The sequence below is a fragment of the Podarcis pityusensis genome (genome assembly GCF_964106645.2).
Source record: "Podarcis pityusensis genome assembly, chromosome: 7".
NCBI lineage: Eukaryota > Metazoa > Chordata > Lepidosauria > Squamata > Lacertidae > Podarcis > Podarcis pityusensis.
This window is the reverse complement of record NC_138031.1, coordinates 61,369,043-61,387,265: the sequence shown is the minus strand read 5'-3', so window position 1 is coordinate 61,387,265 and position 18,223 is coordinate 61,369,043. Positions and strand designations below refer to the sequence as shown.

Below are 18,223 nucleotides of genomic sequence, written 5' to 3'. Positions count from 1 at the left end.
GCCCAGCTGTGCACTTGAAAAACACTAAAACAATTTAAGCCGTCACAGTGATTTAGGGATGAAGTCAGGTCAAGGTATGTGGGTCTTAAGCCTGGCTGAGTAAACACATGGTATGCCAAATGCTACATTTCTGAAGAATTAGGGTCCCCTCACCCCCACCCCCCCAGTGCCTTTTGACAGGAGGCTCCATTTCATGAGTACATATATAGGTGGAAAATCCTGCATAAGCTGCATTGCCTGCACCTCAGCACTCAGGATATAAGGCCTGACTCACATTTACGTTGGCACCAAGGCCTCAGTGTAAATAGAATGTGATCTATTTAAAGGCTGGTTTTATACTTGCCAGCATGATGCAAAGGACCCGTAGTGTAAGTGAGAATCTGGTCTGTAGCCTCCAAGGGAAAAGAACGACTGTACATACACTGTTACTCTCTGAGAAGTAATCACATAGGGCAGAGTTTGCTGGTGCCTCAATAAACAGGAGAAGTAAGTGGTTGGGTCAATTTAAAAGTCTGCATGCAAGGTGAGGAGCAGAAAGACAGACTGCCCTTCAACGCATGTGCCCTCCATCACTAGTGGACCATGAACAGCCTGGTATTATGGCTGTGACATACAGCCCAATTTTCTTACCTCCCCCCCCCCCCCGTCCTTTAAAGCTCTAGTGAAAGCAGTGGAGCATGGGGCAATTGTTTATCCTATGGGACAGAAATTGGGGGGAAACTCAAGACATTGTTTATTCTTTGTTGGAGATGGGGGTGGAGTAATTGAGTAGCAAGAATCTTGCACTAAAAGACCCAATTCCTGACCCCTGACCCCTCTTCACAGAGGGGACAAGGGAGTGAATGGCATTATCAGGAAGAAAGTAAAATTAAAACTTTAAACAAGTTTGAAATTATCATCATCATCAGGTGAAGCAGGGTGGGAAGAGACATTTAGTCTGGATAAGATCAAAGCACCTTGATCTATTTAACTGAAAAATAATCTGGGAACACTCAGAGCCAATTTTTCTTTCATTTCTGAATTCCAGAACTATTGTGACTGTGCAAACAAATTTAGAAGAAAGGTGTGTGTGTGTGTGTGTGTGTGTGTGTGTGTGTGTGTGTGTGAATAATCTCTATTCATAATAAAAGTGTTCCTAGCCAATGTGGACTAAATGCTTAAAGTCTCACACACTTGGTTCCTGCATTGCTTGTAAATATACTGGTGATATGATTGCAGAAAAACTGCACATGAGCACAAACCTTGCAGCACCCACAAATCAGTACACTTTCCACCCTCAAGCAATTTAGAGATGAAAATGGGGACACTATCAGATGAGGCCAGAGTGGGGAGAGCAATGATTGAGAAGGTGGAGCGTGGAAAGATCAGTACATAAAAAGCAGATGGATGAAGTCAAAAACATGCACAGGTCAATAAATGAATTCCTGCTAGAAATTTATTCCTAATGACCCCATTATACAGTGTGCCATTTGCCTGGGGTTAGCCTACCAGATAGCGACCAAACTTTTAAACACTCGCCCCATTAGACATCTTTCGGAACTAGGAAAAAATATTCCTCTTCAACCAGGCCTTTGGCTGATTAACATTCCATGTCCTTTTGAGTGTGTTTGTGGGAGGGGTGGGTGGTTTATGGGTGTCTTATTCTTATTGTGCATTTTGTGTTTTTATTTTGTATTTTTATGCTGTGAACCGCCCTGAGATCTTTGGATAAAGGGCGGTCTACAATTTAAACAAATAAATCTGCTGATGCAAATACAAAAATTAATGAATTCAATTAGTTCTGTATGTTAAACAACTCTATATATTCATTAATTAAATAAACGGTGTCCAACTCCCAGAAGAACAGAAACTGGCTGCAATTACTAAAACTAAATTTAAAATAAATAGTTGAAGAGGTCACTCTGACTATGCACAGAGGTACTCTTATTATTACATATGTCCCAGGACTGAATTCTTGATTCAAGAGGTTTGAAATTTAGAGCTATCAAAGGCTTAGTGTCAATCAATAATCCTTTTTAACTACATAATTAGCCAATTATTACTACACAGTATTTTAATGCAGATTAAAGTTTGAGTCTTGTTTGAATACCAGTTATTCTCTGCTACCTACCAAAGGCTGATGATTTATTGTGGCGAAAATCATCAAAAGCAAATCCTGAATCAAATAACTATAGGCAGGCTGCCTATCTGAAGATTCGAGTAGCTGAAAGGTGTCAAGATTTATTACTATTGAGAGGAAGAGACTGCTTTGTGCTGTTAAATGCACATCTCGTTCCTTTTGAATATGGGAAATTTTGAGGCATTTTTGAACTTCAAATATTGCCCATTTGGGGTGGGGTGGGGGAGAGAATTAGGATTATGTAGTGTGGGGTCAGCTTTCCTCCCCCCCCCCCCCCCGCGTACATATCACACAGACAAACTGAGGCCATGAAGCAAGCAGGAGCCCATTCCTCTCCTCCTGGGTTGCATTTTCAAGGAGCCTTTTCATGATCACATCAGTAAACATGTAGTTTGCTTTGGAATGTGCTTATTCAGCTTTGTTTAACCTGTGCCCAAAATGAATGCAGCCTGAGACCCTAGTGTTACTAAGGAGGCTATTATTATGGCCTTTTGGGGACAGGAATGGGGAGTGGATGGGCTTGAGAAATTCTTTGTGTACAGTTCTGTTGGATACAATGCTTTAAGCTGCATGACCTTTCAGAGGTTAAGCAAGGTAGGAGGGCCATCCAAGTTTTAGGGCAGTTGGGTTGTCAAATAAGCACAGAATTAAACTGTTAACATCCTTGGAAATCAAAGTGCTTAATATAATTTTAATGTTCATTTGAACAGTAACTAATGAGGCCTAACTTAATGTCCTGTTTTGCAGAGGATAGCCCTCTATCTGGTCCAAACCCAGTTTAATGTGAGAAAAACGAGCAGTTACTCATCAGTTACTCATTAGCACCTGTTATTCTGTGGAGCCAGATAGGTCACCTGATCATAGTCTTTCTCACTATGGGGAGATGAGTTTTATTACTATTTAAATTATAGTGATTACTTCTAAATTTGCATCTATAAATATACATTTACATCTAGCATATGCAAATGTTACACAAAACACTCCAGCCATTCTGCCTTGGTAAGTCTGAGCCTGGCAAGAAAGAGAACTGGCAAGGGCACTGAATGAGGCGTCTTCTGAAACCAGGCCTCAACTTCAAGGAGGTTTGGCCTGATTTGGAAAGGGCCTGGGGAAAGGAATTCTTCAGTTTGCCTTTCTGAACCCCAGCAACCCACGATTCAGCACTACTGTCTGCTTAGGGGTTTTTTTGGGGGGGGGGGGGGTTGCGACCTGCCTCCTTTGCTGAATTTACACTCCTCTGTTCCATTTTGGAACAGTTTTATGATTATTTTATATTTATATTTATTTGTTTTAAAGTTATGTTTGTTGTAACCCAACCTGGGACCTCATAGTGAAAGACAGGTAATACATTTTATGAATGAATGAATGAATAAATAAATATTGTAGCTCATAATTTCCCCAATTTTTACAAGTCTTGGACTTGTACCACTACCATTATCTAGGAGGAACCTGATTCTGCACTGGAGCTTTCGTCTCTACCCTTCTGCTTTACACTAAGAAGGGATGGTGAGGGACTTCTGCATTTGGCTTCAACAGAAGAAATGGTGTTGTCACAGGGGAACTTCCTCTTCTCCATGAGGTCACACACTAACACTGTGCAGCCCTTGTTCTACTCAGTATCAAACAGTCTAGTCCAAATGTGGGGAACTTTTGCCCCCCCATATGCCAATAACTAGAGAGCTGTAGTTCAGTAACATCTGGAGGGCCAAAGATTTCTCACTCTAGAGCTTTTAGATTGTAACATGTGATTACGTTAAAACAAATCATATAAATATAAGAACAAAAAACACTAAAAAAATAACTTTACTATGATATATTAACAAACTCTGCTAGCTCTTTTTAGGACAAAGTATCTTAGCATTTTTTTAAAAAAAAAAAGACTGGAAAAAAACCATGCTGCTTTCTGGCTGTCACCATTTTAACACCGTGTTCTTTAAAAATGCTATTTTAAAAATGAGTCTAACATACTTTTGGGGCTATTTTTAAAGTTAAAGTAAGCATGCAAACGTACCTAAATAAAAAAAGTGCTTCAGTGTAAATTAAATAATCCATTTTAAAGATTGATTTTCTAAAAGTGATGTGCTCGGAATTCCCCACCCATTTGGCTACATCCTGTTCGTTATTATGGTTAGAAAACACACACACACACACACACACACACACACACACACACACTTCTATATTCCCTGAAGTAATGAAAGTCAATTGTAATTCTTCATGTAGTTTCATGTAGCAGTGGCTGGGTAGTACTAGCTGCCATTCTCAAAACATCCTCTATCTGTGTGATACACAACTCAGGAAAAACAGCACTCTTTGGGGTTAACCAACTTGAATGAAAATGTATCTGGAAGTTAAATTCTATTCTGATAAGAGGGGATCCAGTTGCTATTTAGCTAGTACAGTAAAGGAAGATTTAGGCATGTCTACTATATAATCCATTAACTATAATCCCACTCCTAGCAAAAGGTCTTGATCAACTATGCAGTAGGAGAGACTATGGGATGGATTCTAGGCTTAGTAATGCTTCAAGTAGACCCACTGAAATCATGGAACATAAATGACTAACTAAACTCTGGATCCAACCCTATAGCTATAGGGTATGTTTATGCTTATTTTGGAGGGTTGTACACTTAGCTAACTAAACTCTGTGTAAAAAAGCAGCTTTAGCAGCAAGAAAATTGTAAATTTTCGTGCTTTAACCCCAACATTTAGATCTTTCTCTGCTCCAACTAAAAAGTTCCAAATATATATTTGCCCTCAAAAACAGATTTAGAGTCCCCATGGGTTTTTAATCTTTATTTTAAAGATGCCTTTTGGAGATATCATAATTTAACCTCTGTGCCTTCAATACATGTTGAGAACCTCACACTTGGGATGGAGTCAGCGAAAGATCAATGTGGAACAGGGGCAATCCGTAGCAGGGGGGGAAGTTAAAAAACCTCAACCTTGCACATCTCCACTCAAAATTCCTTGAGTGGCTGCTCTTCTCTTAGGAAATGCAGGTGTCAGGATTTTGTTCCATGGATATGCACATGACATGGAATTCTGTCCTCAGCCATCGGACAGAATTTAAAGGCTGAGAGGAAATTTTGGGCAAAATTCATCAAATTATTTGCAGAAAACATTCTATGAGATAATACTGCTTCCAAGTCAGAAGCAGAGGTGCACTCTGCAGTGAGGAATACAGATTTTCCCCACCTTCTTCCTCTTCCCTTTCCCCAACTTTCCCTTCTTCCAAAATCCTCTTTTCGAACACTTTTGGAACTATGGAATGGGGAAGAAATGAGTCTCTGGAGTGTAAATTTTAAAAGTACTTTTCCCCCCTACATTGGTATGCTGGGATAGGGGACACACTTACCTCGAAGGCAGAGAAATGTAAGGAAATCTTCTGTCTTGGGCTTCCTTTTGGAGAGGTCAGAAATCTGTGTAGCTGGAGGGGGCAATAATGGCTCCACTATCTTTATTGGAGTTGTGCTGGGACTGTTTGGCTGAGACTGAGCAAACTTTCTTTGTGCTTGCAGCCTTGGCCTAAGAAAAACAGAGGAAAACAAATGCAATTAGGAAGGAAAGACAGCTGAAGAGAAGCAAAAATTAAGTCAATGTGAAGGGCAAGATTTTAAGCTAATGCCAATATAGCCGTCTCATAAACATGCCAATTCTGTATATTTTTGAGCACTGTAATTGGTTATAAATCTCACAGAAATATCAGGTTGCTTTAAAGAAAAAGAAACCCCACCCCTGTAAAACAGCTTCTACAATAATCAAGGGAGGTTTCATTAGGAGAAGGAGAATTAAAACTGCAAATAAACAGCAATTTTTAATACTTTGTGAATATCACAGCCATCTTTATATGGAGAAGATATAAAACTCTTAATTTTTTAATACTTGGTAACAAATGAAAAAAAGTCAGAAGGATGAGAAATATTAGGCAAAAGCAGAACACATGCAATAGTTATATATATTTAAAAAGTAAACTTTCTTTAGATGATGATGATGATCCTATGGCATGGGCTTTTCCATCTTTGTAGCAATAGCAGCACTGTATTTCACTGAATAGGCAATTGATTCATAAACTCCTTTGAGAGCCCCTTCAATTTTTTTCTTTGTACTCTGAGACAATGGGCACGTACAAAATTCATGAGCTGCACATTATATTTGCACTGTGAACATATGCTCTTTTAGGCTCTTGTCCCTTTCAAATACACATGAGCAGCGAGAAGAAGAAGAAAAAAATCACACCTCTCTTAAGAAGACAAGCTGCTCAAAGCACATGGTTGTATCTTCTATAATTCCATGTGGCTGCATTCTGTGAAAGTGTGGCATCATCTGAAATGCAGAGACCACTCTGGAAGGGCATACAACATGGTTTCTTTCCATACCACATCATTCAGGCATACTGAATGCACTGCCTATTTGAACATTACCAGAGCGGCAAGGATATGGCCAGATGGAAGCAGCAACTATGTCACTCAAGTAATGCAAGAACCGTTCCTATCTATGACAGTGACACAGAACCTTCACAGTGGGGCAATCTTGTTAAGTTCCCAGGAAGACAGTTCATTAATGATGGATAAATATTGCCATGCATTTGAACTGATCCAGAATATGAATAATTAGATCCTGGTAGATACACAGGTAATTTGGCGATGTCCTCTGTGCCACCTTTGGCCCACAGAAGACCTTCCTTCAAACTAGATTCCCTTTACAGCTCACCCAATTCAAATGGATTATGTGTCCCTGCTTAGCTACAGGATGACTGCAGAGTCTACGCTCCTCGACTAGCTAACGCCTTTGGTTTTGTAAGAGTTGCGGCATCTCTAAAACCAATGCCAAGTTCATGTCATTTCAACAGCCGAAAATGAACGCTCTGCTGGTTTCCCGCCAAGCTGCTGTCATTTGCATAAACACTCCCAGATTGTCCCTTCATACACCCTTAGTGAGAATTAGCACATGCTTGTTCACATTTTTTCCCTTCCCATAATACTGCATTTTATATCAAGCATCAACCACAGTTCTCCACAGCATAACCAATTTTCTCACAAGTACACATGCAAGGTTCCCCTGGCACAGGAGGATAAAGGCCAGGAGGGGTAGGGGGGAAATGAAAGGCTCTTAGGGCACAAAATATGCCCTAGCTGTTTCCCATTTAAGACATAATGTTTTGTGTCTTGAAGCAGATGATGAATCTGGGAAGGTTATGGTTTGTGCTTTTGGTTTTGTGCTAGAGAGACCTAAGAATCACAGAGGTGAAACATTGGCTATTGAGAAAGACAAGAGGCAAAGGGGGAAGGGGCAAAAGCTTCAATCCCACCAGGAATTACAGAAGCATTAGAGCTCAACCCTGCCAGCATAAAGAATGTGCCACTGTGATGGAGCCAGAGAGGTCTGGGTACAGGGCAAAGCAAATAGGCAATGGCGGGACTAGTCAAACTTCAAGCAAGAGGGTGTTCCATGATCAGGGCACCACCACTGAGAAGGCCTGATCTTATGTCACCGCCTGATTAATTTCCCCTTAAGGATCAGAACAGGCTGATACAGGGAGAGGTATTTCTTCATTTGTACTCTCCTTTCCTCATAAGAAGCCCAAGGGGGCTGAAAACATAAAATTCAAAGTATCAATTACAAAAACATTAACACTCTAAAAAGGAAAACAGCAGCAGAAAAAAGTCTCCACCTCCAAATAAGCCTATGAAAACAAATACAATGAAACAGCCATCTAAAAACAAAAGCCTGCTGAAAAAGGAAGGTTTTTACTAGCTTGTAAGGTAAAGGTAAAGGGACCCCTGACCATTAGGTCCAGTCGTGACCGTTTCTGGGGTTGCGGCGCCCATCTCGCTTTATTGGCCGAGGGAGCCGGAGTAAAGCTTCTGGGTCATGTGGCCAGCATGACTAAGCCGCTTCTGGCAAACCAGAGCAGCGCACGGAAACGCCGTTTACCTTCCCGCCGGAGCGGTACCTATTTATCTACTTGCACTTTGACATGCTTTCGAACTGCTGAGGCAACATTCCTCTGTCAGAAGGTAGTTCCAGAACTTAGGCACAGCTACAGAAAAGGCTCCTCATTGGTCCCATCCAAGAATATTTCAGGGAATGCTGGCTGGGAGGCTCATAAGGCAGAAAGTGGGCCTTCAGATACCTCTGTCCTAAACCCAACCACACCTTTTCCCAAGGCCAGCCCTGCTCTGTGCCCCCCCCCCCGGCTACTGACTTGCTGACATGTATCCTTGAACTAGGATAATACCTCTTGGTTGTCTGGATAGAGATGTGTGAAGGAGGGTGTAGAAATGCTTGACTTTTGTGCCTGGAATGTAGCCTACGTTAAAAGGGTACGAATTACATCTGCTGCTAACCCACATTTTGCCTCTGGCACCACCTACCCACTGGCATGCAGGCCTCCCCCCCCCCCAGGTTGTTTTTGGACTTTGAAGGTCTGTGGACTATCAATAAATTTCTGTTGAAAGCAGCAGGTAGCAATGAAGCAGGAGTATAATAATTTCAGGAGAATTTAATGATTAGGAAAGTATGCAAAAATACAGAAATTAAGAACTCAAAATGGTACTGAAAATAAATTTTAATAATACCTTTTCCAGAGGCACTGAAATAATAACAATCATATAAACAAACCATAATAGTTTTTATTATATGTGATCAGTAATTATTAAACAATTCCGTTTTTTAAAAAAACTTTATAATGCACAAATCATACATTTAAACAGTAATCCTACACTTCTACTAAGCGTAATGTAAACCAATTAATCTCATCCAGCACACTAGTTTCTCATCACAGAACCAAAACTCTGAAAAATCCTCATTATAAAATCACCTACATTATAATTATGTATCCCTTTAAATCAATAAATCCTTGGAGAAATGAAAATGGGGCCGTGAAATTATGAAAATAGAAAATCCTTTCCTTAAACATTTGCTTTCTGAATGATTGAGAGACACAGCCTAGTTTATGGAAAGTGTTCTGAACATATTAAAAATATAAACCAATGTTTTCAAGAAGTCAGATTCAACGCCAGAGTCAAGATCCTATGCAGACGGAAAATATGGACAGCCTTTGCAACAGTCTGGAATTATCAAGACAATATGATTTAAAATAGATGATCTAATTCAGCCAATATATATTCTGCACAGGAGGTTAGCTTGGATGATTAAAATGGCCTCTTTGGTGGCCTTCGGACTATGAAATTATATCAGGCTGCAGGATCAGCTCTGCTCTCGTACCATGAAGATATTTATAGCGTATAACAACATAAATGGTTTAGTCACTAGCAGGCACCCATACGCCGGAGTAGCACACAGCTTCTGCTGACTACAGTGCAGAAACTGACCAGCATCCACACCTACATATACACAGGATGAAGAAAGGTGGCAGCCATCTAGCAACGTAGTTCAAAGGGTCAGGACATAAGTGGTTAGTAATGGAGCTTAGGCAGAGTTTCAATCTCCTAGTAAAGACCCCAGTAGCTGCTTTGTCATTTGACAGTTAGGCTATATTGTGTTGTTTCTAAGTGTGGCTGTGTGAAAGCTATTTTTCAATTTGGATTGGGTATACTCACAAACATTTAGTACATTTTTACCACTCTCTCCAACCTTGTACCACAGAATAGCTTAAAACGCAATGGTTACTTGCAATGAACTATAAAACTATTCTAAGAAGTAGCTGAAGAGTCTGCTACCTGCTTTCTTTTCATTTCTTCAAGTAATGTTTTCCCTTTACTACCTGATAATACAGACAACAGACAGAAGCAGGGAATCAAAAAAGGCTGTCCGTTGAGGATGGAATCATGATGATTGTCCATAATGGAAAGTAAAGATACTTCTCTTAACACCCTGTAGTCCACTGCCTAAGTCACTGAAAGCTGAGCCTGGTTCTGTCTGCACAGATCAATCCTGGGTTCCGTTTCTGGGTTTCATTCAGTGCGATAAAACATTCAGAATGTGCTTTTATACCGCTGAATTGTAACTCATGTCAGCCACAAAGGTGATGGCAAATAGCAGCCTGAACATTTACACAACAAACCACTGATCAACCAAGGTTTTAGCAGAGGCCTGGAGTGCTTTCACTGTGACAGAAATAACAGAACTTGCAAGTTTAATAATATTGTTTAAAGCAGGGGTGATGAACCTGTGGCGCTCCCGGTGCTGTTGGACTCCCAACTCCAATCAGCTTGGCCAGTATAGCCAATGGGTCAGGGATGATGGATGTTGTAATACAACAACACCTGGAAGGCCACAGTTTGCACCCATGGTTGTTGTTGTTTAGTCGTGTCCGACTCTTTGAGACCCCATGGACCAGAGCACGCCAGGCACTCCTGTCTTCCACTGCCTCCCGCAGTTTGGTCAAACTCATGTTGGTAGCTTTGAAAACACTCTCCAACCATCTTGTACTCTGTCGTCCCCTTCTCCTTGTGCCCTCCATCTTTCCCAACATCAGGGTCTTTTCCAGGTAGTCTTCTCTTCTCATGAGGTGGCCAAAGTACTGGAGCCTCAGCTTCAGGATCTGTCCTTCCAGTGAGCACTCAGGGCTTATTTCCTTAAGAATGGAGAGGTTTGATCTTCTTGCAGTCCATGGGACTCTCAAGAGTCTCCTCCAGCACCATAATTCAAAAGCATCAATTCTTTGGCGATCAGCCTTCTTTATGGTCCAGCTCTCACTTCCATACATCACTACTGGGAAAACCATAGCTTTAACTATACGGACCTTTGTCGGCAAGGTGATGTCTCTGCTTTTTAAAGATGCTGTCTAGTTTTGTCATCGCTTTTCTCCCAAGAAGCAGGAGTCTTTTAATTCTGTGACTGCACCCATGGTAGATGGAAACAAATTGCTTAGCCTGATAGAAATACAAGACCTGAAATTTAGTCTGGTAAATGGCACATTGTGAAACATGTGCATGATGGGAGGCAGTAAAAGAGAAGGGGGGAAAGCAAGGAGAGAACCTACTGTGAAAAATGACTTTATTGAATTTTGTTTCACTTAATTACTCTAACACCAGTTGAGACACAGCATCAGGTTTCAGCTGAAGTACCCACAGTTGTCTGAGAAGCCTGCCCACTTTAAACAGTTTCATCTTAACCTGGGGAAGCTAAATATAACTGAAGTCAGAATTGCTATAGCTATGCTAACCACTATACCACCTCTCTCACCACCAAGGAAATACATCAAGCGAATAGTAAGAGAACCCATGCAAGTGATGCTGACACAAAACCCCACACATATACTAAGCAGAAGAATAGAAGAATTACCATCCCATCCCACCCACCGTTCCCCATCCCCCTCTTTCCCCCTCTTTTCTTCCCAGCCTAATACTGCATGCAACACTAATGTCTCACAACAAATGAAACTGATCTGTAGAAAACACAACTTGATAAAAGAGACAATGCACGTATTTTTGTAAACTAAGAAATCTTTAATAAAAGGAATTACTATAGCTTTATTATGTTCCCAAAGCATCGTCATGGAAATCTCAACCATTTATTGAGTTAGTATGACTGAAACAGTCTTTACTATTGATTGAAAAAATAGTCTTTACTATTATTTGTTTCCCCCCAATTCTGTCTGTCTGTTTATTACTCATTATTAGATTAATTCATCTATGTTCAGTGATGTTACTTTTTATTTTTCTAATAGAATATTGTACAAATGGAATGTGTGCCCAGGCACATGCGCGCGCACACACACATGTGCACACACACACAAACGATGTCAATGATAAACAATAAAATAAAACTGAATTTAAAAATGGAAGTTTCAACATTCTAAATGAGAATGTAAACACACACACTTGGAACGTATCCAAATGATTGATTCCAAGTGTGCTCCAAGGTATCTGATCTTAAACTTGGCATGACAGTCCCACAAGCCCCGATATAAAAAGCAACCATGTGAAATACAGCCTACAAGTAATGGATGCAAGGAGGGGCAGTGTGCCATCAGGGACAAGGGAGAATAACTGTTTTCCTCCTTTCCCCCTTTATTCCCAAAGGTTTCCATGGAGCTGCACTCCAGCATATGAAAGGGGGAATGCTAAGCCTACAAAAGAGGGGAAATTGCTTGGGAGCAGAAACGGGCTGACCCTGGCCTATCAGAATGGTCTGCATATGGAGGCTGATAGAGGCAGATAGTTTCCTGATGTTTCTTGGGGGTTTCCCATCTGATATGACCTGTGGGCCTGTTGGTAGCCTGCTTGACCTTTGGAATTTGGATGTGACCTGGACAATTAACTCAATTACTCTTAAGACATCCTTCGCCTGTCTTGTAGCAGGGACCCTCTCCTTGATTTTTTGAGGAGCTGGCTGAACTTAAGCTGGGAGACGGCTAAAGTGCAAATGGCAGAAGACTCAAAAGAGACCCAATTCAATCAAACACAGGTTACAGTCCATCTCGTTGGTGGTGGATGGCAGTGAAGGGTTCATACTTTTCTGCTATGATTATGTCTGCTCAGCATAGGTGGTAGAGCATTTTCAGGAAGGAATATCAGGTGAAATCATATAAGGGCACTAGTCAGGCACTAGGTGCAAGTCAACTGTTGTCCTGCTCTTACCCTACCTATGAGCAGGTCTTGGGTGGGGCCATGAAACAGAGTCCAAAAATGCCAATGGGTCCAGAATGTGGGAGCTAGACTGTTATTTGGATCTAATATTTTATGGTAGTTTTGTGTCAGCTGCTGCTGCCTATCCCTTTGTTTCCATGTTCGATTTGAGGCACTGGCTTTGGCCTTCCAAAGTCTAAATGTTCTGGGCCCAGGCTATCTCAGGAATCACCTCCATCCACCTCTGTTTAAGAACTTTGCTCAGTTTCTGCAACCTACTAATCAATCCGCCAGTAGCAGAGTTTTGCTTGGTACAAAACAAGAAAGAGAAAGTGCAGCTCTTGGATTGTGGGAACCAAATTATGAAATTATCTCCCCAGAAAGGTATTTTTGCTCCTTGACGCAGTTTTGTTTAAGTGGGCATTTTTAAATTGAAACTTTGTAAGACTCATTTTATTGCTACTGTCTGTTCGTCATAGTTTTAAACAGCTGGTATTCCACTGTCATTTTAAATTATTCTGTTCTTAGATGGTTTTTAGTTGGTAGATGTAAACCGCCTTGTGCCTGCTTGCCAGAGAAAGGTGGGATAAAAGTATGTTGTTTTAATTTTTTTTTTAAATTTATATATATAAAATAGGCGCATGACCATGTTGCAAATCCCATTACGAAAAAGCAGAGTTTTTTTACAGCCAGAAATCAGTTACAGCACATCTCAGGTGGATGTCATTGTCATTCTTAGAGAATGAAGGAAGTGTTCATGGTGAGTTCCAGCACCTCTTTTTCTAGAAAAACAGCACGGCCAAAAAGCATAAACAGAAGCACAGACAAACACCAGGGCTGGGTTTCCACAAGAGGATTTCCATCCCTTCTATTATGCCTGCTTTCAATTTCAGCAAGCACAGATAAATCTTGTCATGTATCAGCTCCTCAAAATACACACATATGAATGTGCACACGCACACACACACCCCAATCTGCCAGAGATCAACAATAACAGCAATGCTGTCTACGTTATTACATTCATCCTCTCCAGGGTTGAAAGACTTCCTGTTCAATTAATTCCTTCATTAATTCCTATCCGTTTGAGTAAATTTTCCCTGTCTGCCAACAGGAAGTGATAAAAGTCACAAGGTCAGTTTGCTTCAGGGCAGCTTAACCTCTCCTGAAGGTTACTGTCTGCAGTCTCAGCATACTAGAAACCAGATATCTGCAGCAGCTCATTGGTCCTTTTAATAGGTTCCCACCATCTGGGTCCTAGTAATTTCTTCACATTCCATCAGAAAAGGAAGGCAAAACTGTATGGCAATCATGGTCAAGAAACAAAAGGCTGCAACCCCTGTTAATATATTAAGGAACTTAATATATATGCTTTTCCAAAACATGTATTAAAACCAGAAAAAACCCTAGCACTAGCAGTCATATAGTGTAGTACACAACTGATAAAACAAAAAAGCATAGCAAAGTTAGTCTGCATCATATAAATATAGTTTTAACGGTTATGACTGGCTGTGGTTTCACACAGAACTATATGCGGCAGCACAATGAGATGGGGATAAGGGCGAATCAGTCTTTGAGGGTCTTTATATAGCAGTGGATAGATATGAGAACACATGACTACACAGGAATTACTCAATTTTGCACAAAACAAAAGGGCAATCCAGACTAGCAGACATGCATTTTGCCATGGCCTGGTAATAGCCTATTACATCACTGTGCAAAGTGCTGTGTTTAGTCCTTCAAAAGCATGCAAACATCTGAATGAATTGTTTCCAGATTCTCTAGACTATAAACTTAATTGTCATAATTTTGCTTTTCCAAAATAATGGATCATAATATGGAAGACTCTGGAGTATAAAAAATACTTAATCAGTAGGAATGTTCATACTTCCATTTTATCTAAGGGAGTCACGGCAGTATCAGTAAGAGCATTTGAAGAAATTTTACTTCCCTAAAACTAGACTCTCCAGATAGGAGTGCTTCTTATGTGTTGCAGTTAACATTTCTTGATTTATATTCATTATCTCTCTCTCTCTGTGTGTGTGTGTGTGTGTGTGGGTGTGGGTGTGGGTGTGTAAAAAACAGTAGGAGCTACAATGATTAATTTATTGGCTTTTGAGAGTAACTCCTTTAAAGTAAGCAGTAAAAGGTACTTGGCGTCCACAAGGTAATGTTTAACAAAAGGTCAAACAAAATGATTCAAGTCTAATATACCCCAAATCAAAGTATTCTGGTTCCACCAGTTAGAGAATTGCTGTCTGAAACCTAAAGAGCTCAAACAAAAGCAACCACTCTCAGCTACAGGAAGGTAGATTAAATATTAGGAAAGCCTTCCTATACATGTAAGACAATGAAGTAACCTGCCTAACCTCTGGAAATCTCCTTCCTTTAATGTTTCCAAGGAAATGCTGGACAGTTATCTATAGCTTCTAGGAAGAAAGGCAGGATATAAAAGGCAGGATACAAACATACATAAATAAAACTAAATATCTCACACCAAGCCTCTGCTGTAGCATACACATATTTTAAGAAATTTTACACTAATGTTTAATCTAAACATCAATGCCAAATCCACATCCTCAAGGATCCCAAGGGTGAGGGGCAGGATCCCAAAATGTTTTGGGGGTGAACATGCCTAGAAGTCTTCCAACTTTTGAGAACAATGATCATGATTTCCTGATCATGGGGAGAACAGTATGTTTACAACCTCCCTTCAGACTTTCTGCTCATGAGAGGAAGATTGGGATTGAGGGAATAGGGGCATCCTAAGCCCCTGATGTTGGGAAAGATTGCGTGCACAAGAAGGGGACAGACAGAGGACGAGGTGGTTGGACAGTGTTTTCGAAACTACCAACATGAAACTGTGGAAGGCAGTGGAAGTGCCTGGCGTGCTCTGGTCCATGGGGTCACAAAGAGTTGGACACGACTAAACGACTAAATGACTAAACAACAACAACAATAACAACAACTTTGGAGGGCTGTAGCTTACTTAAATTCTCACCATTCTGAGGAATCAGGAATGATCCACAAACTTGGTGACTTCAGTGCTCATCCCCAACTCCAACTCATTCACGAATGTTCAGACTCACAAAAGTGACCAAGACAGTGTAGATGCAGTAACTGCAAATGACAGCAGTGACTATGACTGTGCCAACACCGCACCCCCAATTTGATGAAACACTGAGCTAAGTACACATTTTAGGCACTGCTTTCATAGTGTTGCCATTGAAGGAGAAATTGCACCAGCCAAAATTTGCCTTTTTATACAACTATTATAAAGGTGTAAGTAGCTCCATTTCATACTGAATCTCTCATAGCCAATGTCAGTTGATGCAAGCCCCTCTCCCTTTCTGCCACTGGTTAGCTGTGTTAGTATTCTCTGAGAAATGGGGAAAAGAAAAAATATTTATCTGAAAGATTCCAATCCAGCAGCAATCAATTCCTGACTATTTTGATAGAATTTTAAACAGGAAGAAGTATTACATCTGCTGAGACTCAGCCATTTTTGTTAAACTTTCAAGTAATCGTTAAATTAATAGCAGAAACTTTGAATTTAAAAAATGGTGTTTGCATTCTAATCCCAGTTTGAAAACTAAATTTCAATGTACAAGTATTCCAACAGTTACTGGCACGGTATAATCCAAAACCTTCAATCTGAGCAACAGTCAGTATCCAACCTCTCATATTAATGCAGATTCAGGAGTAAAATAAATTATGTTCTTAAAAGCCTCTACAGTGTTGATGCTCAAATGCTTTGGACATACAATAGGCACAAAAACATTACTTGAGTGTTCTTTTTATTTTCATGATTCAACTTCAGAATGTTCCCGCCTCTTTTTCAATAGGAAAGCACATGCCAACCATAAAATTGCTTGTCAAAGCAGCTTCTAAACAAACCACAGAAGAATGGCTTCAACAAGCTTTCCTAAAATCCCATCATCAGATCCAATTTGGACTCATTTTGGCAACAAAACCATCTTATTAGTAATAAATGTCTCGCATAAAAGTTTTGCCACTTCAGGAAATTACGCTTTCCATTTACTTATGCAAACAACTACTCGCAAATAAACTAAGACCATGATTCAAATGCCGTTTTAAAAAATGTTGACCTTTGTTTAAATATACCTTTTATTCTGATTAAGTGCCATTTTAGTGCTTCCATAGAAAACTCCAGCAGTGACTAAATGCTGGTAAAATATTTATATTTATGCTCCTTCCATTTTATTTACAAAATATGAAGACACCCTCAAACAGTATTTCCTATAAAGTTATGGAGAAAAAGGCAACAATCCTACATGGAGTAATTCTAGATTTGTACAGACTTGTTATGGTACAATCAAGGTCACAATCTAGAATATCTACTTCATAGTCATAAACTGCTACTTTCCTTTGAAGGATTATTAATATAGAGCATTCTGCATAGAGCAAAACATATGCTATAGCAATGTAACTGGAGAATAATCCAGACTCCTATTCTCATGTGAGGCTAAGCATATTTATGCATGTATACCTTTAAACACTGTAGGGAGAATGCTGAATTGCAGAACTAAGCTACTTTAAAGGTGAGACTCAAGCCTCCAAGTAAATAGGCAGTGTGGTTCAATGGTCAGAGAGCTCAGCCAGGGAGACCCGTGCTCAGTGAAGTTACGCTTCTGAAAGGACAGAAAGGACTCAAAACTATGCTTTTGCGGCTTACAACTTGTTTCTGAATTGGGACTCACATATTCAACAGCTCGATCCAATCTCCAAAAATGCATTCAGAAACCTCTTCCTGCCCATTACTATTGGGAGTACAACAATTGTCTTGGACAACACATGAATTAGCAACTCATCTGGATATATCAAAGTAGTCTAAACACTTTCAATTCTCAGAGAGATGCAGCTATGATTAGACTATATAGTTCTCAACAATACTGTAAAACAGGGGTCAGCAACCTTTTCCAGCCATGGGCAAGTCCACCATCCCTCAGACCATGTGGTGGGCTGGAATATATATATATATATATATATATATATATATATATATATATATATTTGGGAGGGGTGAACGAATTCCTATGCCCCACAAATAACCCAGAGATGCATTTTAAATAAAAGGACACATTCTACTCATGTAAAAACACAGATTCCCGGACCGACCGCAGGCCGGATTGAGAAGGCGATTGGGCCGCATCCGGCCCACGGGCCTTAGATTGCCTACCCCTGCTGTGAAATGTTGGACTTTTACAATATTGTAAAAGGACTGCCTCTCCCCATATGAACTGACTCAGACTCTGCAATCATTATCCGAGGCCCTTCTTCATGTGTCTCATCTGCAAAGAAGGGGGGCGTGGCAACAACATGAGATTGGGCCTTTTCTGCAGTGGCTCCCTGCTTGTGGAATGCCCTCCCCAGGGAGGCGCTTGACACCTTTATCACATATCTTTAGGTTAATATGGTATATATTTTTGGGCTTTTAGATTGTAAACTGGCCTGGGATCCTCAGATGAAGGGCGGTATAGAAAGTTTAATAAACAACAACAACATAGTGAGGACAGATGGACACTACAGCTAAAGGTCAAAAGTAGTA

At 40.3% G+C, this 18,223-nt stretch overlaps 1 protein-coding gene across 2 annotated transcripts in view; it reads right to left on the bottom strand.

Annotated features, from left to right (window-relative positions):
* Positions 1 to 18,223, bottom strand: part of JARID2 (jumonji and AT-rich interaction domain containing 2) — a 188,483-nt gene that overhangs the window by 47,989 nt on the left and 122,271 nt on the right. For both annotated transcript variants that reach the window (XM_081015274.1, XM_081015273.1), the window contains exon 4: positions 5,478 to 5,647. In XM_081015274.1, coding sequence (XP_080871400.1) covers positions 5,478 to 5,647 — 170 coding nt within the window. The remainder of the gene's footprint in view (positions 1 to 5,477; positions 5,648 to 18,223) is intronic.